Source organism: Ictidomys tridecemlineatus (assembly GCF_052094955.1).
Source record: "Ictidomys tridecemlineatus isolate mIctTri1 chromosome 5 unlocalized genomic scaffold, mIctTri1.hap1 SUPER_5_unloc_2, whole genome shotgun sequence".
In the NCBI taxonomy this organism is placed as follows: Eukaryota; Metazoa; Chordata; class Mammalia; order Rodentia; family Sciuridae; genus Ictidomys; species Ictidomys tridecemlineatus.
This window is the reverse complement of record NW_027520955.1, coordinates 429,893-456,216: the sequence shown is the minus strand read 5'-3', so window position 1 is coordinate 456,216 and position 26,324 is coordinate 429,893. Positions and strand designations below refer to the sequence as shown.

The following is a 26,324-nucleotide window of genomic DNA, read 5'->3' as shown; positions in this document are numbered from 1 at the left end:
CTCATTTCCTTGTTTATGCTACACTATTGTAAAAAATAAAACACTACTTTTTACAAATTCATTCCATTATTAATGAATATTTAGGTCATTTCTCCATTGGGGCTCCATTCATAAATGCTCCCAGGTGTCTTGGTGCACATGGAATCACGTTTCTGTTGTGTGTGTTCCTGCCATGGAGTGGAATTGCTTGGATCATGGGATATGAATGTTTCTAAATTAGGTGAATATTGCTAAACTGTTTCCCCATATCTTGAATGGAGTTATACTCTCACCAGCAGTGTGAGACTTCCTGTTGTTCCATGTTTTAGATAAGATTTCAGGAGAGGGTTTCTGTAGATGTTAGGCAGAAATAAATTGCATTTAAAAAAATAACCTGGTGAACCGATGTTTTCATATCCTCTTAATGAAAAGACAGACATTATTCCCACCCACTTCTATGATTTATCATGATCCTATATTAAGAGATCTGTTTCTAAGTTCTTTTTTTTATCAACAGTTTACTCCTTCTGTGAACCAATATAAATTATTTTAATCACATCATTTTCATAATGATTCTTGATATCTGAAGAAACACTTTTAATTTATTTCATTTTTTAACAAATTGTCTTGTTTATTCTTGGCTCTTTACATTTTTCCAATAAAGTCTCACACACTACAAAATCTACCCTTTCCAGTCTATAGTTCTAGTACTTATTTTTTTTGTCCTGGGAATTGAAACAAGGGTTGCTTTACTTTTAAAGGGACATACATCCAAGGCCTTTTAAAAAAATTTGAGACAAGTTCTCACTACATTGTTTAAGGCCTCACTAAGTTGCTGACACTGGCCTCAAATTAGTGATCCTGCTGCTCAACCTCCCCAGTTTCTGGGATTACAGGTGTGCAACTCTGCACCTAGCTATCGGTTCTGATACTTTTTAAAAGTATATAGTCATGTTATCAAATCAAGATAGTTTCCTAACCAGAGCAGCTCCCTTGTTGGGCTAGAGCTGCAGTTCAGTGGTAGAGAACTTGCCCTGCATGCACAAGGTCCTGTGTTCAATGGACCAGCACTGCAAAGGTACAATTCCCTTGTGATATCTGCAGTCAACCCCTAAACACTACCCGCCAGCCCCTGGCATCCAATGGTTGGCTTTTTTTCCCTTTTCCAGAATGCCATATGAATGGAATCATGCAGTATTGAAGCCTTTTGAATCTGGCTTCTTTCCGTTATCATAAATTATTTGCTTTTCATCCATGTTTTTGTTTATATCAGAAGTCTTCTCATTTTATTGCTGAGAGCATTTTACAGTATGGACATATCATGGTTTTCTAGGGGACATTTGGATTGTTTCCAGAGTGAGGTGATTACAAATAAAGCAACTATAAACATTTTGAACAATGGTTTTATACCAAATTTGTCTGAAACAAATTTAGTGAGAATCATCACTGGGGAATGGGAGAAAGGAAAGAGGAATAGGGCAGGGGAAGGGTCCCAAGGAAGCAGCCTCTGATTCTTCTGCAGGTGGAGGCACAGGAGAGTCCTGATGTCCTGATGGATGCAGAAGGGTGCTGGGTGCTTGGGCAGGGTTCTTGGTCCTTGGGCAGAGAAACCTGATGTCTTGGCACATCGTGCTCCTGCAGTGGTTCAGAGTCCACACATCCGATGCCCATACAAGGTGTCAGGTTCCATAGAGAACAGGGTCCTCTGGCTATCCCCTGGTTTTGCCTGGGTCATCTCTTCCCTTCACTGGAGCCACACTTAATGAAGCTGCCACCTTTATGCCCTCTTACATGGGAGCCAACTTATTGCTGACCCCTGGTGAGCAACAGCACAGTTTTCGGACATAGGTAGCAATCCTGTCAACCCACCTCAAGAGCCTTCTTCTGTGGGCCTGGGGTTGCCCAGAGTCCAGCTGAGGGCCTGCATCAGGTGTGGAGGCCCCTGCTGGCTGCAAGTGGAGATGGAGAGCAGGCTCACTGGCACTCCTGATGTGCTTCTGCCCTGCCTGTGTGGAGCCCTCAGGCAGCTGAGGCTCACAGGGCAAGGGGAAGGTGCTCAGGGCAGGCTCGCTGGGGCTCCTCTTTGGGAGCACAGGGGAATGGGAAAGATCCACAGGGCGTGGGCGAGGCTTCACCCTCGGAAGCACAGGCTTCCCCTGGAACATGCAGCCTGCCCCTTGGCTTTTCTGGTGCTGGAGCAGAAGGTAGGTAGCCATTACCGCGTTGAACTTCCTCTTGGCCAGGGACACCCAGGTCTTACGCAGATCGTAACCCATATCAAACATGGTGGTCAGTATTTCAGGGTCTGGGCGGAAGGGGATTGGTTCACTATAATCCTGGGGTAAATCCTGCTTACCCTTTGTCATCCATGGGTGCTGAAGGATCTGCTTGGCTGTGGGTCGCTTCTGGGGGTCCAGGGTCAGCATTTGGTGGATGAGCATTCGTGCTGCCAAGGAAACATAGGGAGGGTCGCGGTAGGTTGCCTGCTTGATCTGACTCAGCATCTCCTTAGAGGTGTTGCCACCAAATGGGTACCTCCTTGTCAACATATAATGCAGAATTACACCCAGGCTCCAGATGTCCACTGGAGGTCCCTCATACGCTTGCCTCAGGATAATTTCGGGGGCAAAGTATGACAGAGTGCCCCAGAACTGGCGCAGCTTCTGCCCAGGCGTGAACCTGGCACTGAAGCCAAAATCGATAAGTCTAGCATGGCTCCTGGCATCCACCATGATGTTCTCTGGCTTCAGGTCTCGATGTACAATGCCCTTGTCATGGCAGTAGCTCACGGCACTCACTACCTGCCGGAAAAGGCTGCGGGCCTCTTCCTCCTGCATGCCACCCTGTGGGACGTGGTCCAGTAGCCGACCCCCACCTGTGTGTTCCATCACCATGTAAATATTTCTGTTGGTCTCAGCAACCTGCAATAACTGGATCACATTGGGATGCTCCAGGCTCCTCATCATCTCTAGTTCGGAGAGGACCAGGAGGTTCTGCCCTTTCTTCCGCAGGACTTTGATGATCACCTCTGACCCAGTCAGGCGATGGCGGGCTAATTTGATCTTGCCAAACCCGCCAAACCCAATGTCCCTCAGGACCTCATACTGCTCCCTCAATACTGCCTTCTGATGGGACCTGGGCCCCTGCAACATGACACTACTCTCTCTACTCTGGCTATGCATCCTACGAACACCAACCAAGGATGCTAGCAAATATAAAACTAACAGAACAAAACAACGAATCAAAATCAGTAACAGACACAAGACAAAACAACAAACCCAAATTAGGGAACTAATAGCCAAGGACCGCCAGCAACAACTGCCAACCACCAACCACCAAAAGTCCTAACTATCATGGAGTCCAACAGGTCACCTCCAAGGGCTACCTGTACTTGTGGACAAAATCCCAGCTGTGACCACTCTCTCATATACCTTTGAAACTTACTCATAATGTCTCCTTGTGACATCAGAGCAATTAATCGCTCAGCCATGCCTGGCCATAACTCCCAGGGGTCGTCTCCCTTTGGGGCCTTCAAAACTTCTTCCATTTTCAGAATAGGAATAAAGAAGGACTACAGACACTTTTTGCTTTAGTGGGTCACAGAGACTGATGTGTACTTGCTTAGGAATTAATATTCTGTGGAACTTCAATGTAATTTTCACTTTCCATCTAAAAACCTGTAATAACTTTTGGTTATTTCCTTAAACACAGCACACAAAAATAGCATTTATCCTGGTTCCTAAATTTTGGGTGTCTCCTCACATTTTACACATCTACCTCATCCTTGTCCCTTGTCCCTTGTCCATGCAGTGGCAGCAGTTTCAGGAAGTCTGGGAAGAGTTTGGGAAATGACGGATCTAAAGAGGCAGGCAGAGTGGACTGCCAGATGACAAGCCAGGAGATACAGACCATCTAGAAAGATGGGCCAGAAGCTTAACTAAGGTACCAGAAGCTAATGATGTGGTCAGAATGCTTTTAAAAATGGATGCTCAAGGACATAGTGGGAGGAAAGCAGTAGTGAACATGGTGGACTTTTTGGGCGGGGGGGCGCAGGTATGGCATCAGCAAGGGAATCACCACACATGGCCATCCACATAGGGAAGACATGTGGAGAACAGGACATTTGAGAGGAATTACAGGGACTAACAGGATCTACTCCCTATTTTGGTAAGGGGCATAGGAAGAGGGATAGGTGCAACAAAGACCAGGGGAGTCCAAAAACCACTGAATGGATCAATGGATGAACCTGGAGGACCCTGTGCTAAGTGAAAGAAGCCTGACACAGGGAGAGGATACTGCATGATCTCTCCAGTGGAATTTGAAAGACATGTACTTGTAGATGCAAGGAGTAGAATGGTCTATGGGCAACAAAGAGGTGATGGTTAAGGAGTTGTAACACTTCAACTATGCAAGTTGATTAAGTTCTGGAGATCTACTATGTGGTATCATGTCTAGAGCTGACAGTACTGTATTGTATACTTAAAATTTCTAAGAGGGCAGAATGTATGTTAAATATTCTTACTAACAAAGCCCCTGGCCCCAGCCATAATAAGAAAGAGAATGGGAAGAATCTTGGGGAGGTCTATTTGTCATCTTGGTGCTGGTGATGAATTCATGGGTGTATACTTTCCCCAAACTCATTGAGATGCATACACAAAATATTCAAGGCTTTTGTTTTTTTTTGGTCAACCACTTCTCAATAAGTGATTTTAAATAAATGAATAGATATTTTTCATAAATGGTTTTAATGACTCCAATTATGGACTATTCTTTGAACATATATCTAAGCCAAGGCAAGAGCACATCATTCATCAAGTATGATTGGCTCTATCAGTTGCAGCAGTAGTTTTTCAAGTGTGATTTCCAGACCTGCAGCATCTGCAATATCTGGAGGATGGCAGAAATGCAAATTCTCCAGCTCCAGCCAGTCTTGCTGAATCAGAAGCTCAGGAGGTGGAGGTGGGGCCCAGGAATCTGTCATCACAAGCCCTCTAGGTGATTGTTGCATGTTCAAATGTAGAATCCTCTGAGCATGGTAAGAGGAACGCTGTAGACATTGGGGAAGCAGGGATCTGAAGAACAGCTGTGATTTCAGGAGCACATTGTATGAGCAGGTGGAGCTCAGACAGTTCTTGGAGAAAGGAGATTGGGAAGGGAAAAATCCTTAAAAGACAAGTACTATTCCCCCCACTCCCTTGAATTTAGGCCACTGAGATTTCAACAATTCCATTGATGGGGAGTGTATCAAATAACTACTATTTTATTACTGGTATTATGAATCCATTGTATTTTCAGTCTAGTCTGGAATAGCACAACATAGATGACAAAAAATACTTGATATGGTTACAGAAATAGTTTAGTAACTATGGTGTCCTTGACAAGTGTTGCTCTACTGGGGTTCTTTTTGATCTTTATCTGCATATCAGAACCATCTGGGGAGCTTTAATAAAACCCTCACATCTGGGTGCACCATAAAATTCTGACTCCATTGTCCCTGTGTGTAATATGAACATTGGGATTTTAGAAAACTCCCCAGATAATTCTAGTGTGAAGCTAAGTTTGAGACCTATGAGGATATAAATTTATCATCAAGCCTGAGCTTAGGTATTTTTTTGCCAGTGGTGAGGAAGATGATTTGCTCCAGGTGAATTTTCCAAACGGAGGAAATAACAGGTGTTATTTAGCTTTGAGTCAGTACAGGGTTCATCTTGATAAGGCGAGTGAAGCTGTGTATTATTATTGTAGGGGATGGAGTTCTGTTTAATTTGACAAACATTTATTGAACTCTCTAGGTAAAGTAATCTGCTAGTTGATAGGGATTCAGTGAAACACAAGTCCCTGTGTTCAGCTCCTTTTTTTAGAGCAGGAATCAGACAGAGTGTGATCTAGAATTTTGTGTTGTCTACACATTGATGGTTCTCAGTATTGCTGAAAGTGCATATTTGTGCATTGGAGTAATCAGGTATTACCGTGCTATTTGTATTATGAACCAGAGCTAAATCACTTGTCTGCAAATAATTTACTATAAATAAATAAATTACGGTGCACTTGCAGATATGCAAAAATAACATCACTCACTTAAGTTACAGCATTGAATGAGAATTAGAGATAGCATTATAGATGGAAATTGTTCACGTGAGGCCCAAAAGATGATCTAAACAGTCCTAAAATCACACATGAAAGATTGTCATATCTGTATTTTGATCAATGATATCAGTAAGTTCCACTTATTCAGCAGCAAATGGATCAATTTGTCTCATCTGTAACTATAGTGTATGTGGAAGAATCGCTACATTTGAAGATAGGGTAGGGAGAATTATGTGCAGACAGAGTTGAAGTCAGAAATTCCATGTGGTTTAGTAACACCTAAGAGTTCTATGAAAGTAAGGATCTCAACTCTATGTTTCCAGTGAAGTCCAGCCCAGGAGGCCTTGTTCAGGTACTGAATTGAAGACTGTTTTGCTGCTAATTCTGTGACCTAGTGTTGTCATCACATCATACATCATAGTGTATCCAGGCACCAGTGATTGAAAACAACAGAGACCTTCTCAAATTGATCTGAGCACAGCTCAGATGTGCCATTAAGCGATAATCCCTGTCTTAGAATCTGCAATCCTGTGTGGGCTTCAAACTCTACCAGCTGCTCTAGGCTTACATTCTAATTAGCTTAGTACCTTCATATAAAAAGAATTCCTATTAGTTCAGCAAATTCCTGGGAGGTAGGTCCATATTGACCTGGCTTGTGTTATATGTCCCATGGGATTCAGCTATTTTCTGAGTCAAATCAAATAATTAACCCATGTAGTGCAAGGTGAGCTTTGACTTATTGGATGAGAGTAGGGGGTGATTCGCTTAGAAAGATAGGGTGGTCATTTCCAGTTCTACAGCAGGTATTTGAAGAAATAGATGTGTGGGAAAATGAAGAGCTTATCCCAAGTCATATAGACAGTAAATGAAAGACACTAACTTGTACATAGTCTGCTGGACTCTGTAAACTGGCCTAAAAAATGAGGATTTGTGCTAGCCACAGTGGTGCATGCTTATAATCCCAGCTACTTGAGAGGCTGAGGCAGGAGGATCTCAATTCTGAGGCCAGCCTCAGCAACTTAGCAAGGTAAGCATCCCTAAGTTCAAACCCCAGCATCAAAATAAAATTTTTTTTTGAGAGAGAGAGAATTCTAATATTTATTTTTTAGTTTTCAGCAGACACAACATCTTTGTTTGTATGTTGTGTTAAGGATCCAACCCGGGCCACACCCATGCCAAGCGGGCCGTGAGCCACATCCCCAGCCCAATAAAAAGTTTTAAAAAGGAGCACCTGGGAATCTATGGGAACGTAAGCTTCAGGGCCACCCACAGCCATGGAAAGCCCCTCTCCATTAAAAACAACAACAAAAAATTGTTTGATTTTCCTTTCAGAGTGCTGTAATAACCATATCAACTTTAGATCTCCCCAAACCTGTCTTTGATTCCTGCATATCTTGTTTCCCCTGCCTGGATGTCCCTTCCTGCCTGCAGTTCTAACAGCCTGTTTCAGGACACATCGCCCTCCAAATTCAGATACTCCAACTGATTTTGATTTGGCACTTTCTCTGGCTTCCCCAGTGAAACATGATTACTTCCTATTCATGGCACCTTCTTTGAAGATCTCCTGGGATATCTGTCACAGTCTCCCTTGTGTTATTTTAGCTGTTTATGTGCATATCTTATCTTTCTACTGAAATGTCAGTCACTCTCAGGTGACTTAGTTTTTCTGAGTCCCCATGGGACTCACTGTATGGTTGCCTAGGGGTTATGTACCCAATGCATGAATGTTGGGGGATGAGCCCAGAATCCACAACTACCAGGAGTGTCTTTGTTGATTATCCTGGAACTACTGACTTTTTTGTTTGTTTCATTTCTTTGTTTTTTTTTTTTTTCTCTTTTTTATTTTTGGACAACTCTTTATCTTGGTTTTCCCAAAAACCAGGAAATTACTTGCTCTGTGCCAATGAATCTGGAAGATTTTTTAAGTACAGGCTTTGAAAGACAAAGGTGTAAAAAATATTGCAGGCCAGATGTATTCATTTAATATTCCAGAGGTCATAAAAAATGCATTACGGGGAGTCACTAGAAATGTTGTCTCATAATTTCCCTGTTTCTTCTCCTCTGGGACATTTTTGTCACTTATTTGAATGCTTAAGAGGTGGTTGGGTTGTTGTCAAGGCTTTACTAATAAATTTTTAATCAGTAAAAACCTTCTTCAAGTCTTTCTAATGGTGCCCATATCAAATACTTTCAGAAATAACAGACTACTCTCAAATGTACCCCGGAATACCTACACATAGAAAATGCACATCTCTGCAGAACTAACAAGTCTATTTTCTACACCTAATACTCTTACTATTCCATTTAATGTTAGATAAATCTTTAAGCACTGTAGGTTTTTCTAATTACTTTTAAAAGCAATTTATTTCTAGCTACTGAAAATGCAGTGAATGTTCATGGTGAAAAACACAAAAAAATATATACCAGGGAAAATGCCTGAGTTATTTTCTTTTGCAGACTTCTGAAATACTTCAACTAAGGTTTTTAGTGCATTGGTAGAGTCGTTAAGAGTCTTTAATTTGTTTCTCACAGTATGTGTTTGCGTGTGCTCCCACTGAGACCTGATGATGCTATTTTAGAACAATTGAAGAGGAACATCATTTCGCCAAACCATATAAAGAGCCTTACCAACCTGTTAATGAATATGATTAAGATGAAACGAGCAGGTTAGAGAAGTAGAGAAGCAGGTGTACCTTTGTCAAGGAAGATGAATCCAAGACCCTATGGGCCAGGACTGCAGGCTACATAATTTGCATACAGGCTCCTGTTACATTTCAATTTCAGTGAGCACATTGAGTCAGAAAATATTTATTGTTTAGCTTCTGGAAATTTCATTATTATTCTGAATTTCCTTAAGTAAAAGTTGCTTTAGAAGCCTCCTAAATTCTTTTAGGTGAAACATGAAGAAAAGGAAGATTTCATATGAGGTACAAGTACAAGAAGCAACCAGGAACACTTATAGGCCAAGTGTGGTGTTTATGAGGCACAGACCTGCCCCTGAAGACTGAGGAGCTGATATTGAGGTCTTCAAAAGGAATCATTTCTAACTGAGAGCTCCCCTCAGCAGATCTGCCTTGGCCCTCAGAGATCTTGCCCACCTCCAGTGTCCTTCACTAGCTTTGTGAAGATGCCACTCACATCTCCAGCCTCAACCTGGACAGGCACAGATCCTAGACTATGAAAACCACTTCCACATAGCCACTTCCTTCAAATTCAATGTGATTGGTTGTCTCTTACTAATCTTTTTTATCTGCCAGTCTCCGAATGTCTTAGCCGATAAATTGAAGTCATCTTTATGAAAAAATATTCATTTATTTAAAATCATTTTATTAAGAAATAGTTGACAAATAAAACCTTGAATATTTTGTGTATGCATCTCAATGAGTTTGGGGAAAGTATACACCCATGAATTCATCACCAGCACCAAGATGACAAATAGACCTCCCCAAGATTCTTCCCATTCTCTTTCTTATTATGGCTGGGGCCAGGGGCTTTGTTAGTAAGAATATTTAACATACATTCTGCCCTCTTAGAAATTTTAAGTATACAATACAGTACTGTCAGCTCTAGACATGATACCACATAGTAGATCTCCAGAACTTAATCAACTTGCATAGTTGAAGTGTTACAACTCCTTAACCATCGACCATTCTATTCCTTGCATCTACAAGTACATGTCTTTCAAATTCCACTGGAGAGATCATGCAGTATCCTCTCCCTGTGTCAGGCTTCTTTCACTTAGCACAGGGTCCTCCAGGTTCATCCATTGATCCATTCAGTGGTTTTTGGACTCCCCTGGTCTTTGTTGCACCTATCCCTCTTCCTATGCCCCTTACCAAAATAGGGAGTAGATCCTGTTAGTCCTTGTAATTCCTCTCAAACATCCTGTTCTCCACATGCCTTCCCTATGTGGATGGCCATTCCCTTGTTGATGCCACACCTGCGCCCCCCGCCCAAAAAATCCACCAAGTCCACCATGTTCACTACTGCTTTCCTCCCACTATGTCCTTGAGCATCCATTTTTAAAAGCATTCTGACCACATCATTAGCTTCTGGTACCTTAGTTAAGCTTCTGGCCCATCTTTCTAGATGGTCTGTATCTCCTGGCTTGTCATCTGGCAGTCCACTCTGCCCGCCTCTCCAGATCCGTCATTTCCCAAACTCTTCCCAGACTTCCTGAAACTGCTGCCACTGCATGGACAAGGGACAAGGGACAAGGATGAGGTAGATGTGTAAAATGTGAGAAGACACCCAAAATTTAGGAACCAGGATAAATGCTATTTTTGTGTGCTGTGTTTAAGGAAATAACCAAAAGTTATTACAGGTTTTTAGATGGAAAGTGAAAATTACATTGAAGTTCCACAGAATATTAATTCCTAAGCAAGTACACATCAGTCTCTGTGACCCACTAAAGCAAAAAGTGTCTGTAGTCCTTCTTTATTCCTATTCTGAAAATGGAAGAAGTTTTGAAGGCCCCAAAGGGAGACGACCCCTGGGAGTTATGGCCAGGCATGGCTGAGCGATTAATTGCTCTGATGTCACAAGGAGACATTATGAGTAAGTTTCAAAGGTATATGAGAGAGTGGCCACAGCTGGGATTTTGTCCACAAGTACAGGTAGCCCTTGGAGGTGACCTGTTGGACTCCATGATAGTTAGGACTTTTGGTGGTTGGTGGTTGGCAGTTGTTGCTGGCGGTCCTTGGCTATTAGTTCCCTAATTTGGGTTTGTTGTTTTGTCTTGTGTCTGTTATTGATTTTGATTCGTTGTTTTGTTCTGTTAGTTTTATATTTGCTAGCATCCTTGGTTGGTGTTCGTAGGATGCATAGCCAGAGTAGTGACAGTAGTGTTATGTTGCAGGGGCCCAGGTCCCATCAGAAGGCAGTATTGAGGGAGCAGTATGAGGTCCTGAGGGACATTGGGTTTGGCGGGTTTGGCAAGATCAAATTAGCCCGCCATCGCCTGACTGGGGTAGAGGTGGCCATCAAAGTCCTGCGGAAGAAAGGGCAGAACCTCTTGCTCCTCTCCGAACCAGAGATGATGAGGAGCCTGGAGCATCCCAATGTGATCCAGTTATTGCAGGTTGCTGAGACCAACAGAAATATTTATATGGTGATGGAACACGCAGGTGGAGGTCGGCTACTGGACCACATCCCACACGGTGGCATGCAGGAGGAAGAGGCCCGCAGACTTTTTCGGCAGGTAGTGAGTGCCGTGAGCTACTGCCATGACAAGGGCATTGTACATCGAGACCTGAAGCCAGAGAACATCATGGTGGATGCCAGGAGCCATGCTAGACTTATCGATTTTGGCTTCAGTGCCAGGTTCACGCCTGGGCAGAAGCTGCGCCAGTTCTGGGGCACTCTGTCATACTTTGCCCCCGAAATTATCCTGAGGCAAGAGTATGAAGGGCCCCCAGTGGACATCTGGAGCCTGGGTGTAATTCTGCATTATATGTTGACAGGGAGGTGCCCATTTAGTGGCAACACCTCTAAGGAGATGCTGAGTCAGATCAAGCAGGCAACCTACCGCGACCCTCCCGGTGTTTCCTTGGCAGCACGATTGCTCATCCGCCGAATGCTGTCCCTGGACCCCCAGAATCGACCCACAGCCAAGCAGATCCTTCAGCACCCATGGATGACAAAGGGTAAGCAGGATTTACCCCAGGATTATAGTGAACCAATCCCCTTCCGCCCAGACCCTGAAATACTGACCACCATGTTTGATATGGGTTACGATCTGCGTAAGACCTGGGTGTCCCTGGCCAAGAGGAAGTTCAACGCGGTAATGGCTACCTACCTTCTGCTCCAGCACCAGAAAAGCCAAGGGGCAGGCTGCATGTTCCAGGGGAAGCCTGTGCTTCCGAGGGTGAAGCCTCGCCCACGCCCTGTGGATCTTTCCCATTCCCCTGTGCTCCCAAAGAGGAGCCCCAGCGAGCCTGCCCTGAGCACCTTCCCCTTGCCCTGTGAGCCTCAGCTGCCTGAGGGCTCCACACAGGCAGGGCAGAAGCACATCAGGAGTGCCAGTGAGCCTGCTCTCCATCTCCACTTGCAGCCAGCAGGGGCCTCCACACCTGATGCAGGCCCTCAGCTGGACTCTGGGCAACCCCAGGCCCACAGAAGAAGGCTCTTGAGGTGGGTTGACAGGATTGCTACCTATGTCCGAAAACTGTGCTGTTGCTCACCAGGGGTCAGCAATAAGTTGGCTCCCATGTAAGAGGGCATAAAGGTGGCAGCTTCATTAAGTGTGGCTCCAGTGAAGGGAAGAGATGACCCAGGCAAAACCAGGGGATAGCCAGAGGACCCTGTTCTCTATGGAACCTGACACCTTGTATGGGCATCGGATGTGTGGACTCTGAACCACTGCAGGAGCACGATGTGCCAAGACATCAGGTTTCTCTGCCCAAGGACCAAGAACCCTGCCCAAGCACCCAGCACCCTTCTGCATCCATCAGGACATCAGGACTCTCCTGTGCCTCCACCTGCAGAAGAATCAGAGGCTGCTTCCTTGGGACCCTTCCCCTGCCCTATTCCTCTTTCCTTTCTCCCATTCCCCAGTGATGATTCTCACTAAATTTGTTTCAGACAAATTTGGTATAAAACCATTGTTCAAAATGTTTATAGTTGCTTTATTTGTAATCACCTCACTCTGGAAACAATCCAAATGTCCCCTAGAAAACCATGATATGTCCATACTGTAAAATGCTCTCAGCAATAAAATGAGAAGACTTCTGATATAAACAAAAACATGGATGAAAAGCAAATAATTTATGATAACGGAAAGAAGCCAGATTCAAAAGGCTTCAATACTGCATGATTCCATTCATATGGCATTCTGGAAAAGGGAAAAAAAGCCAACCATTGGATGCCAGGGGCTGGCGGGTAGTGTTTAGGGGTTGACTGCAGATATCACAAGGGAATTGTACCTTTGCAGTGCTGGTCCATTGAACACAGGACCTTGTGCATGCAGGGCAAGTTCTCTACCACTGAACTGCAGCTCTAGCCCAACAAGGGAGCTGCTCTGGTTAGGAAACTATCTTGATTTGATAACATGACTATATACTTTTAAAAAGTATCAGAACCGATAGCTAGGTGCAGAGTTGCACACCTGTAATCCCAGAAACTGGGGAGGTTGAGCAGCAGGATCACTAATTTGAGGCCAGTGTCAGCAACTTAGTGAGGCCTTAAACAATGTAGTGAGAACTTGTCTCAAATTTTTTTAAAAGGCCTTGGATGTATGTCCCTTTAAAAGTAAAGCAACCCTTGTTTCAATTCCCAGGACAAAAAAAATAAGTACTAGAACTATAGACTGGAAAGGGTAGATTTTGTAGTGTGTGAGACTTTATTGGAAAAATGTAAAGAGCCAAGAATAAACAAGACAATTTGTTAAAAAATGAAATAAATTAAAAGTGTTTCTTCAGATATCAAGAATCATTATGAAAATGATGTGATTAAAATAATTTATATTGGTTCACAGAAGGAGTAAACTGTTGATAAAAAAAAGAACTTAGAAACAGATCTCTTAATATAGGATCATGATAAATCATAGAAGTGGGTGGGAATAATGTCTGTCTTTTCATTAAGAGGATATGAAAACATCGGTTCACCAGGTTATTTTTTTAAATGCAATTTATTTCTGCCTAACATCTACAGAAACCCTCTCCTGAAATCTTATCTAAAACATGGAACAACAGGAAGTCTCACACTGCTGGTGAGAGTATAACTCCATTCAAGATATGGGGAAACAGTTTAGCAATATTCACCTAATTTAGAAACATTCATATCCCATGATCCAAGCAATTCCACTCCATGGCAGGAACACACACAACAGAAACGTGATTCCATGTGCACCAAGACACCTGGGAGCATTTATGAATGGAGCCCCAATGGAGAAATGACCTAAATATTCATTAATAATGGAATGAATTTGTAAAAAGTAGTGTTTTATTTTTTACAATAGTGTAGCATAAACAAGGAAATGAGTAAAATGTACAATGGATGCTTTGGTTACATGGTGGCAAACCTGTCCCTTTCTCTGGGTCATCTTTTCCCTCTTCATGGTGTCTAGGGAAATTGCCTAAAGGGCCCCAATGTTCACTCTTTCCAACAGTCAAGCTCTTGGTCATGTGACTTGGAGTTACCCTTAAATAAAAGGTGCAATGGATCTCTTCCTATAGAACCTGGGCTTGGCTCTGTGACTGTCTCTGGTCAGTAGAAAGAGATGCAAATGAGAAGGGGCCAGTTGTGTGTGCAGGCCTCCTGAGGCATCCTGTGTCTTTCTTATCCTACACTCGCCCACCCCTTTGGCCTCTTACGTTTCTAACATCACTATGAGAAAGACATGCCTGGGTGCCCAATGTGACTAAGGTGTCCCAGCCTCACCAGAGCAGTTCTAGTTGTCCCAGGGATACATGAGTAAGCCCTCCTTATCCCCCACCTCAGCTGCATAGCTGCATGTCCCACACAGGGAGGAAGACATGTTCATGGGCATGTGCCCTGTGGTTGGGGGTGGTTCATTTGCTATGCAACAGAAGCCATCTGTGAGGTGGGGCACTGATGAGGTTCAGGGAAGGGTGGATTGTGCCAAGCAGAGGCAGGGGAGAGGAAGAAGGGCTGCTGGAAAGAAATGAACAGCAAAGGCCACCAGTAGTCCCACGTGCGGGCCAGGAGCCAGGAGTCCTGGACCCAGGTAGGGTGGTGGACCTGCTCTCCCTTCCACCCTGTTGGCTATTTTTTATTTTTATTATTTTTTTTGTAACACCAGTGCTCACTGTATGAAATTCATAAAGAGGGATGTAGTGCCCCAACCTGGAAGATCCCCTAAACCCTGCTCTCAATCAGAGCCCATTCCCAGCAGCAACCACAAGTTATGTGCACACCCCTCCTGACATTTGCCTGTGTCCACATGCACACCCATTCATACCTCCTTCCTTCAAGGTTTTAAAAAATTAAGCCATGAGCTATTTATTATATTGGGGTTTGAGCTTTGTCACTTCACAACACATCTTAGAAACCTTCTCAGCTTGTGCACAGAGACCTACGTTGTTTGTTAAATTGCCTCATTTGTATCCCATGTGAAGGTGCCAGCATTGACCTCAGGGTTCCTCTAGGCGTAGACACTTGAGTTCCTCTGGCTTTTCTCTACTGTCTGTGAGCCTTTGGGCACACTGGCAATCATTAGTGCAGGACCCATTCCTATCAGACATTTGGTGGGGTCAAAGGGTATGTCCTGAAAAACACAGACATATTGTTCCACTGTGATCTGAAAAAGTCCTGTGGATGTGTACTCCCAGAAGGTTGGTGGGAAACCCAACATCACTACATTCTTGTTGACGTCAAAAAGCTTTGGTCTTCAGAAATGTTTCTGAGTCCTGGGGAGGTAGCTCCCTGCTGGAGCACTTGACCTACACCCATGCTTGAGGCCCTGTGTTCGCCCCAGTGCCAAAAAGCAGTAGCAAACTCTCCCAGTCTGCTAGAAACAGATGTGAGTTCACTGGTATTTTGAATGTGAAACTTCTTGGATTAGTGTTAAAATGTACAATTATTTTTTCATGTTTATTGCCTACTAGTGTTTCCCCTAAAATATCCTTTGTCCATTTCTCTTTTATTGATTTGTGAGGCGCTTTATCTGTGAACTCTCTTGTGGTGAATATTGGCACTGCGTCCCCCAGCCTGCCAGATCGGTCTCTTTTAATGTTCTTCTGGGCTCTTTCTTCACAGGGAAGTTTCTACACTGTGTGTCGTCCAGTCTGTTGTCTTCTCATTTCTGGCTGCTGGTTCCTGCTGGGGATGGCTGTGCCCTTGACTGATTGCACTGCATTTTCCCTTTCCACTCTCTCATATGGGCCTGTGTCCCAGGGATTCGTCCAAGTGCACAGTATCTCCACTGGAGAAATAAGGAAAGGAAGGTCAGGCAGGATCAGTGACTTATCTGGGTCACACAGTTTCTTGTTACTTGACTTAGAGCCAGAAGCAGATCACCAGGGCCTCAGGCCCAGGTAGGGGTCTCCACTCCCTACCACTGAGATGATCTGGTCAATGACATGTCCTGCAGTGCACAAGCATCCTGATGTCCCCTGCATGCCTACTGTTGCTGGAAAGCTGTTAACATGTTTCCTCAATATGGCCCTGTCTGTCCTCCCAGAGCCACACAGTGGACCTTCAGTAGCCCTGTTTCCTGTCCCCATCAGGCCTTCAGCAGATGGAGGCAACCCCTGTGCTCCCTGGAAGCACTATTCTTCAGGCCACACACACAGGTCCTTTACCTATTCTCCTGTGACAGGGTCCCAAGCACATCTGGTCACTCTCACTCTCATTAGACCTCCAGCCATATGCAGGCTCATCCAGGCAACAGAACTTCTTGTAGTCTGGCACAATGTGTGTGAGTCCCTACGTTTTGGGTGACACAGAGTGGTGAGTCTGAGAGGGCTTCCAGATCAGTGGTTTTGGAGTTGGCCTTAAAGAAATGGCAGTGTAGAGAGGGCGAATAATCAGGGTTCCCTGTGGCAAGTGCCAAGGAATGGGCTGGAGGTGGAGTAGGAAGGGGACAAGGTCAGTGCAAAGGTCCCTGACTGAGCTGAATGCTCAGACTCCGTGTTGTAGGTCACAGGTTCTTAGTGACTTGAGAACCTGGAGGGATGTGTCTCCAAGAACAATCCTGGGATGCCAACTACAAATTTGCAGGAGTGCCTGAAAAAGGTAGATCCAGGAGCCTGCAGGCCTGCTGACCGAGGGGGTGGGCAGCCTGACAGTGACAAAATTCTTAGCTCACTCATGACTGAGGTCACTGCACGTGAAAGCCCTGGGTGGCATTAAGAAAGCACCACCCCCAGAGACTAGAGGGGTCCCAAGACAGAGGCCTGGTACCCAGCATCATGGCAGCTGGGCAGCTTTCTGGCAGGACCTTCACGGTCTTCTTTCCACCTTTTACTCATGGTCATGCCTGGCACATGTAAGCTCAGTGATTGCCAAGTGCGTGAATCAATGCCTAAACTGGTGAACGAGTGAAAAGAATGTACAGTTTGAGTCTGCTATTAGGCTTGGCTGCCCAGCCGTGATGCACTTCTCCCCAGGTCCTTGACCCCAGATGGCAGAGACTTCATTCTGGTGGAGTGTGTTTGGGTGAAGGAGGGAGGTGGCTGGCAAGGGGAGTGAAGGCCACCTCTGCAGGACCCCTATCTTCCCTGAGGTCAGTGGGTGCTGCGCATGCCGTCACTTCTGTCTATCCGGTTAACTCCTGTGCGTCCTTCAGGCTTTCCCTCCAGGAATCCTCCCTGTCCCAGCCAGCTGGGCAGGCTCCTCTCCAGGCCTCCCACACTCACCTCCTTTCCAGCCCTTTGCCTGTGCGGAGGCTCCAAAGGCTTATCAGGCCCTCACTCCGGGTCAGGCAGTGTACCACGTGCTTTTTGGAGTCTTCTCATCGAATCCTCAAGTGTAGAGGTGGGTGCTGTTATGATTACTGTTTTATTGAGGAGGGAACTGAGTTTCTGAGAAGTTCAGTCATTTTCCCAAGATTACCCAGCCAGTGAGGGTCAGTTTGCCTCCCGTGCTTGTAGTGCACTTGACCATCCTGGCCCACCCAATTTAGAAGTCTAAGGAATGGATGAGTCAATGAATAAATGCTATATCCCAATGTCCTTGAGTAGGAAGGTGCTCTGCCCTTCTGGGAAAAGGGCATTTGCACATCTAACATTTTCTGAGTGTTGTTTCTACACCAGGCTCCATACCTTAGCATGTTGATGATATTTATTCCTTAACCTGGGGGGCTGGCTCTACTAATTATGTCCATTTGCTGATGAGAAATTTGAGGCTCAAAGAGGATACTGGGTCACTTTTCACAAAACCTAGGGCCAGTGGATGGCAGAGCTGAGATTGGGAACAGGCAGCCTGACTGCAAAACCTGTGGTCATCACTCTTTGCCATATGGGATATCCAGGGTTTTTCCCAGTGGTGAGTATGCTGACTGCCAGTGGACATGGGGTGGACAGCTGTGGGACTCAGTGCGGTGAGCCCTGGTTGAGGGAGCTACCGTGCTCCTGCTAATAGAATAAGGATCTGGGATCCCAGATTGACACTAGTCCTTCCTGTGGCAGAGGAATTTTGAGAAGGATTTGCACCACAGCCCAAGGGTAAGGAAATACTTCCTGAAGCAATTGTGTGGACCATGTCAGGCTTTTGCACACATGGACAGCACAGTCCTCACCTCCCTGTCTGGCTCCTGGTTCCTGGCACCTCCAATCAATACCATGGACAATGTAGCATCTACCAGCATGCCCATGACCTGGGACTCTCCTGAGTTGGGTTCCTCCCCCCACTTCCAGATACTGGAGGGGACCCAAGACAGAGAGGCCTGGTACCCAGCATCATGGCAGCTGGGCAGCTTTCTGGCAGGGCCTTAATGTCTCTTTACACCTTTTACCCATGGTCATGCCTGGCACATGGAAGCTCAGTGATTGCCAGGTGCATGAATCAATGCCTAAACTGGTGAGTGAGTGAGGAGAGAGTAGGAGACCTCCACACTCCAAAACCAAATCATTTAGTAAATACTCCATATATCAGGCCTTATTCCGATCCCAGGAAAGTCCAGGCTCAGAGCTCTTCCCTGCGCACAGGGCCTGCAGATGTTCAATGGATGACTGGAGTGCCAGGAGTGGCTGGGCATCTCTGTCTTCACAGGTGATGCCTGAGTTTCTGGAAGATTTCCACCCATTACCCAGAAAGACGTGAATACTAATACTCCCCTTCCTATGAGGCTATCCTGCTGCCCATTATTCCTATCCTGTGCAGAATCATATCCTCCATCCCTCTGCACTGGAGAAGTGATTTGTGAGCAAAGCTCCCTCTTTTCCATTCTTTGGCAACAGAATAAAGCCATTCCTTCCCCTAACTCATGTCTCTCATTGACTTTACCATGGGATGAGTTTCTAAACCTGGGTTGGGTGACAATCTGAGTGACACTGCCTAGTGGGAACACTCTTGGTGCCAGGCTCTAGACTGAGCTCTTAACACAAGTGTTCTCATTGATGTTCATGGCTACCCTAGGGGAGAACTATAATTATCCCATTTAAAGATGAAAAAGATAGGTTCAGACATGGTAGGTGACCTTCCCAGAGTCATGTAGGTGGCAAATGGCAGAGCTGAGTTTTAAATTTTTTTAAAAAAATATTTTAATTTGTTCTTATTAGTTATATGTGACCGTAGAATGCATTTTGACATGGGTACACAAATGATGCATAACTTCTCATTCCTCTGGTTGTACATGGTGCTGAGTCACACCAGTAGTGTAGTCATACGTCTATATAGGGTAATAATGTCCATCTCATTCCACTGTCCTTCTAACCCCACACCCCCTTCCTTCCCCTCCCTTCCTCTGCCTAATACAAAGTTCCTTCATTTTTCTCTGCCCCTCCCTATTATGGATCAGTATCTGTTTAACAGAGAAATCATTCAGCCTTTGGTTTTTGGGGTTTTACTTATTTCAGTTAGCATGAAATTCTCCAGTTCCATCCATTTACCAGCAAAAGCCATAATTTCATTTTTCTATAAAGCTAAGTAATATTATATTGTGTGTGTATATGTGTGTATATATATAATGTGATATATATATAATGTGATATATATAATGTGATATATATATAATGTGATATATATATAATGTGATATATATATAATGCGATATATATATATATATATATATAATTGAAGTTAAAGAGCACCTAGTTTGGTTCCATAGTTTAGGTGTTGTGAATTGAGCTAGTATAAACATTTTTGTGGCTTCAGCATTGCAGTATGCTTATTTTAAGTCATTTGGATATAAACCAAGGAGTGGGATAGGTGGGTCTAATTATGGTTCTATTCCAAGTTTTCTTATTAATCTCTATACTTCTTTTCATAATGGTTGCATCAATCTGCATTCCTACCAGCAATATATGTGTGTTCCTTTTCCCCCACATCCTCACCAACATTTATTGTTGCTTATTTTCTTGATGATTGCCACTCTGACTAGAGTGACAAGTACATTTCTCTGATGTTGAACATATTTTAATGTATTTGTTAGTCACTTGTGTTTCTTCTTTTGAAAAATTTCAGTTTACTCCTTTTACCCATTTTTTATATTAAGATTTTTTTTAGTTCTTTATATATTCTGGGTGTTAATCCCCTGTTGGAGGAGCCAAGTTATGAAACCAGCCCAGATTCCCACAAATAAATGGATAGAGAAAATGTGTATGTACATAATTGAGTTTTACTCACCCATAAAGAAGAATAAAATTATGACATTTGCTGACAAATCAATAGAACTGGAGTACATGAAGCTAAGTGAAATAGACCAGACTCAGAAAGTCAAGGGTCAAATATTTACCTCATATGAGGGAGTTAGAGCAAAATAAGGAGGAAAAGGGGAACCAGAAACCATGAAAATAAAGGAGAGATCAGTGGAGAAAGGGGGATGGGGGCGAGGGATGGGAAATGGGAGGAAATGTGGAAAAAAGGTTGACAAAATTGTGCGTGTACATATAGGAATATACCATAGTGAATTCCAGCTTTATGTATATCTGTAAAGCAACGATTATTTTGTAAAAAGCAATAAATAAATAAACAGAAAGAAGATCAATAGAGGAAGGGGAATAAGCAGGAAGGAGTAGATTTAAAGAGGAAGCACTGGGGATTGAAATGGAGCAAATTACATTCCATGCACGTCTGATGATGTCAAAGTGAACCCCATTACCATGTATAACTGTAATGCACTAACAAAAGGCATTTTTAAAATCTTTCCTTTTTGAATTGCTCTCTTCTGATTGGATTTCTATTACTTGATGTGAGAAGGGAGGTGACTAAGAGCGAGTGTACCTCACCTGTGTGCTAAGAGGTCGTAAATGACTTCTCAAATGCCACTTGCCATTTCTGCAGTCATTGCCGATGCCCAATCCTGGAGGTGCTTTCTGCTCTTGTTGCATTTTCCTGAAGTGGAGAAACAGCTTTCTTTTGGACATTTTAGACTCTGAGGAGTCCACAGGGTGCTTGGCACCCCACCTTTGGAAGGATATCTAGTGACATTCCTTGCTTCCAGATGGCTTTGTAGAATTATAGCCTCTTATTCTGGCACAGACTCCCTGGAGTAGGGCTGCCAGGATAGCCGAGTGTAACACTCTAGGCTATTTTGCAAATATGCTCTGTTAGAACCACCATGCAGTGTGAAGAGACTAATTATGTATACTTAACTTTCTCTCCATTCCGGTATCTTCAGTACCCTAGACCCAGCCTTGAGGGTGAAGGAGTGTTGTTGCTTTTGATTTTCTAGGACTCTTAGTGCTGGCTGCTGAAAACGACTTGTGCTGAGTGCTTTCCATTCGCTGAACCCAGGAGACCAGACAACCTGGGCTGCAAGAATGGGCCATGCCCTCTGGCTTCTGGGGAGGTTCCACCAAGAGGGAGCACGATCTGAAGGTGGGATGAAGGGAGGGTAGTAGGAGAAAGACCGGGGTATTTATTTCTCCAGATCATTTCCCAGGGTTGCCATGGGAAATGCATTTCTCAACTGAAGGTGGTGCTGGCTCTGTGAGGGTCCCTCACCAGAGCCCTCTTAGACTCTGTAGCTGCTCTGTCCCTCACCTTTTTCAGTCTAAGGATAATAACAAGACCCAACCTTATTAGTTCTAGATACCACACTATCCATTGAAGTCTCCCTATGCCCTGCCCACATCTTAAAACTCTGTTAAATTATTACAATTTGAATGTGTATCTCTCTTTTTGATGGAATCCTGAATGACACAGAGCCTTGAACTTAACAGGACCAGTTATTATCTATTCAAGGTTCTTCGGGTCCATAGAAATTCCACCACTTGCTTCACCAGTCCTTAGGAAATGTTGGGGTTTGCTGAATTTTTCTATATTTTCTTAGACCCAAGTGATTGGACTTTTGCTTGCTACATAGTGTTGGATTCCAGCTTCCTCTCTCCTTTTGCATAGCCCAGTCAGTGGTTCTCAACCATGGGTGCAAACTAGAACCACCTGGGGAAGCTTTGAGAAATTCTCATGCCCAGGTTGCTCCCAGACTGAATGAATAAAAATTCTATACTTAGAAGAACAGCATATAGTTTATAAATAAGGAAGCTGAACACTTGGAATCCTGTTTTTTTTTCCTAAAGGTAACAGACATGGAGAACTAAATCCAGTTTTCCTGATTCTCACTCAAGTCCCCTTGCCAGCATGAAGAGTGCAGTTTGTTCCTGCTTCTTGTGGCCCATCTTTTCTCTACTGTTGTAGTATGATTCCTTTAGATCAAACAAAAATACCTTCCCTTTTGATTCCTACCTTCCCACAATGCCTATTTCAGAGTCCTATGCACAGTGGGCATTTAATAAAACATATTGACTTACTGATTGTATACTCTGTAAGACTGAAAGGAAGGTAACAAGTTCCTTTTTTGGTGTACTATGAGGAACAACTAAAAATACCATTTCTCTTGTATACTAGTATGTATTAAGATATGAAGTAACTAAAAGTGGTGTTGATAAAATCAGTTTTCAAAATGTCATTCACTATATTTGTCCAAAAATATGAAAATGAAAATTTTATCTCACAATACCCACATGAAAATCTACTGACGTACATCCAGATGATATTTGTGTAGATAAAACTAAATGTATGTGTTATCTTGCAAACTTCCTTGTTAGAATTTCAAGCAATTCCCCAAGTCTCTCCACATAAAAAGTTTAAGAAATAACCAATGAATCACATGAGTAGAGAGTAAAAATGTCAATGATCAATCTCCACTTTCTCAGCTCTCCAGTAAAACTCAATTTTTATACCCCAAACTTGCATCATCTCTTACCTGGACTTTTGGAGTAGCCTCTAACCTGGTCAACCTGCTTTCTCTCTTTCTATCTTTACTTCATTGTTCACATAGTAGCCAGGATGGTCTTTTAAATATGTAAGTCATAAACTCTATTTTTGGAAATGACTGAGATTAATTCTTCTATTATTTATAAAACTAAAAAAAGTATGAAGTGAACTTTTTAAAAAAAAAAATATTAAAAACAAGTAGTACAGGACCCTGATCTTGGAGCAAAAAGAAATAGTTAAGACCCATTATCACCCTGCATTTCTGTCATACTGAGTATTTTCCATACTAAGACATTGGGAAGAGAAGCTCCAAACAGAATTTGGGGCGACTGAGGCAGCAGGAATTTTCAGGACAGGGGCCAAAGAGAAGGGATATATGCATATAAAAAGCTACATAACAGTTTCCTCAAGTCTTTAGCCAAATAATGCACTGGACATGTACAGAGACTCTATGAGACAAGTCCAAGATCTAAAGAGAAAAGTCTGATAATAAACTGTGATCTGAATCACTACGGAAGTTCACAGAAGAATGAGAGACACTTAAATTCTATATAGTCAACAATAGAGAAACTGTTGAACATCTGTAGCATTCATTAGCAATGTCAGAAAACTGGTGATTTAGCAGACGGGCTAATCTAGCCCCAAATAAAAGCTACATTTGACCCATCTTAACAAGTCTTTGAAGGAACAAGCTGCCTTGCAAGTAAATTACCTGACTATGAGAAGAAAACACATTATACTACTAGCACAACTGAATGCAGATACTCAGCAATATGGCATCACACTGCCTGGCATAAAACAGAAAGTTACTAGGTCCATGAAGAAGCAAGAACTGACAATTCATGGACAGGAGAAAAATCAGTTAATAAAAATAAATTCAAATAACAGAAATAATGGAATTAACTGACAAGAATGTTAAGATATGGTGCACATATTCAAAAATTTGGAAGTAAAGATGGACATAATGAGAAAAGAAACAAATAGATAATCCAAGTAGATAAAAAGAAACCACATGTGAAAAGAATTAAATAGAAATTTTGAACAGAAAACACTGCTGCAATGTAAACAGTCTAATAAGTCTAACAGATTAAACATGGCAGAAGAAAAGATCAGTCTTACAGAGAGTACTAGAAACTATCTAAACAAAAATATGTGCAATAGAAGGCTTAAAAATGTTCCGAGCCTTATTAATCTGTAGGACAATATCAATTTCTCCAACATATGTGTTCTTAGAAGAAGGAAAGGAATATTATTGGAAAATGTACAAAGTCCCAATATTTGAAAGTTTTCCAAATTTTATTTTAAAAATTCATATCCAAGAAGCTCAATGAAACCCAAGCAGGGTAACTACAAATAAAATTACACCAAAGAACTTCATAATCAAAATGCTGAAAACTAGTGACAAAAAGAATATTAAAAACCACTTGGGGGAAAATGACACATTAGGTAAAAGATAACAAAGATAAAAAAAATTATAGAAATTATACAAACAAGAAAATCATAGGGCAATACATTTAAAGAACTAAAGAGAAAGAGTCAAGAAAGAATTCCATTCCCAGAAAACATATTCTTCAAAGATGAAAGTGAAATCCTGACATTTTTAGCCATAAAAATGGAATTATCAACTTTTAACTGATAAATTTAAAGTTCTATCAAAGGCTAATGCTTGAGTAAATAATCTTACATGAAAAAAAGGTGCATGTTTGAGAAGAAATCAGTGTGGAGTGTATAGAGAAAGGTTGGGGGAAATGTTGGAAAAGGACAGTACTGTGATGAGCCTGATGCTCAGCCTAGGTAATATTACAGCATAGCACTAGATAGTATGGCCTTATTTACGTAAAAGAGTAAAAGTGGCAATGCTAGCCAATCCTACTGAACACTTACTTGTTGTTGAGTGATATACAATCCTAGGCTCTTTCCATGAATTATTTCATTAAACCTTAAGTTGGTCCTACTTTAGGCAATGGTTAGAAGCATTACTGGAAGAAACAGTTTTAAAAGTGTGAGGTAGGTTTCCCAAGGCTGAAAGATTATTAAACATCAAGAGAATGCAAAGACAAGCCACATACTGGAAGAAAATATTTGCAAAAGACATATATCATAGAAGACTATTATCCAAAATACATAAAGAACTCTTAAAATGCAAGAATGAGAAAAACAAATCACCTGATTAAAAATTGGGCCAAAGACCTGAATAGATACCTCACTAAAGAAAATACACAGATGGCAAATAAACATATGAAAAGATGCTCCACATCATATGTCATCATGAAATGCAAAGTAAAACAGTAACATACCACCACATGCCTATTAAAATGGCCAAAATCCAGAAAACTGACAACACCAAATTCTGGCAAGAATTCGGAGCAACAGGAACTCTCATTCATTGCTGGTGGGAAGGAAAAATAATGGACTAGCCAATTTGGAAGCCAGTTTGGCAGTCTCTTACAAAATTAATCATATTCTTACCAAACAATCCAGCCATCATGGTCCTTGGTATTTACCCAAATGGATTGAAAACTTATGTCCACACAAAACCTGCACATGGATGTTTATAGCAGCTTTTTTCTCATTGCCAAAACTTAGAAACAACTAAGACGTCCTTCAGTAGATGAATGGATAAATAAGCTATGGTACATCCTGACAATGGAGACATTATCCCATTCCAAAAAAGAAATGAGCTATCAAGTCATGAAAAGACATGGAAAAAACTTAAATGCACATTACTGAGTAAAAGAATCCAGTCTAATAAAGTTACATACTGTATGATTCCAACCACATGACATCCTGGAAATGGTAAAACTGTGGAGACACTAGAAAAGATCAGTGGTTGCCAGGGGTTCAGAACAAGGAATGAATAGATGAATCACAGAGGATTTTTAGGGATGTGGAACTACTCTATATGACTCTACAATAGTGAATACATAACGTTATAGATATGGCCAAACATACAGAATGTGCAACATTAACAGTGAACCATAGTATATACGGCAGACTTTGCATGATACTCTTGTGTCCAAGTTCATCCATTTTAACAAACCACTCTAGTGGGAGATGATAATGAGGAGTAGGTTGGGGGACAGGGAAGAAAATGGGAGAAATTTCTGTACCTTTCACTGAGTTTTGCTGTGAGTCTAAAATTGCTCTAAAAATAAATTTTATTAAAAATGCTTGGATAGAACCTGGCCAGTCTTATTCCACCTGGAGCAAAGGCCCATTAAAGTAAGCCCAGTGACTGACAATGTAGCCTTTTTTTCTAGTACCCAGAAGTAATTTTCACTCCCTGATTATTAGACTTCCTGTGTTCTTTCTTTTATTTTTATTTTCTTTTTTTTCCCCCTTAGAGTTGAACTTGACTCCCTGCCTCGGAACTTGGCTTCTGGATCACTCACTGTAGGTACCAGCAAATCCTTTCCCTC

General features: G+C 42.7%; 2 protein-coding genes across 2 annotated transcripts; one reads left to right on the top strand and one right to left on the bottom strand.

The window, feature by feature from the left end:
- Positions 1–1,766: 1,766 nt before the first annotated feature.
- LOC144372260 (sperm motility kinase 2B-like) lies at positions 1,767–3,161 on the bottom strand. Its single transcript, XM_078035635.1, has one exon. It carries the CDS (start codon positions 3,159–3,161, stop codon positions 1,767–1,769), a length of 1,395 nt encoding a protein of 464 aa, XP_077891761.1.
- A 7,724-nt stretch (positions 3,162–10,885) lies between these two features.
- LOC144364610 (sperm motility kinase 2A-like) lies at positions 10,886–12,280 on the top strand. The gene has a single exon (XM_078035634.1). It carries the CDS (start codon positions 10,886–10,888, stop codon positions 12,278–12,280), a length of 1,395 nt encoding a protein of 464 aa, XP_077891760.1.
- Positions 12,281–26,324: the final 14,044 nt, after the last annotated feature.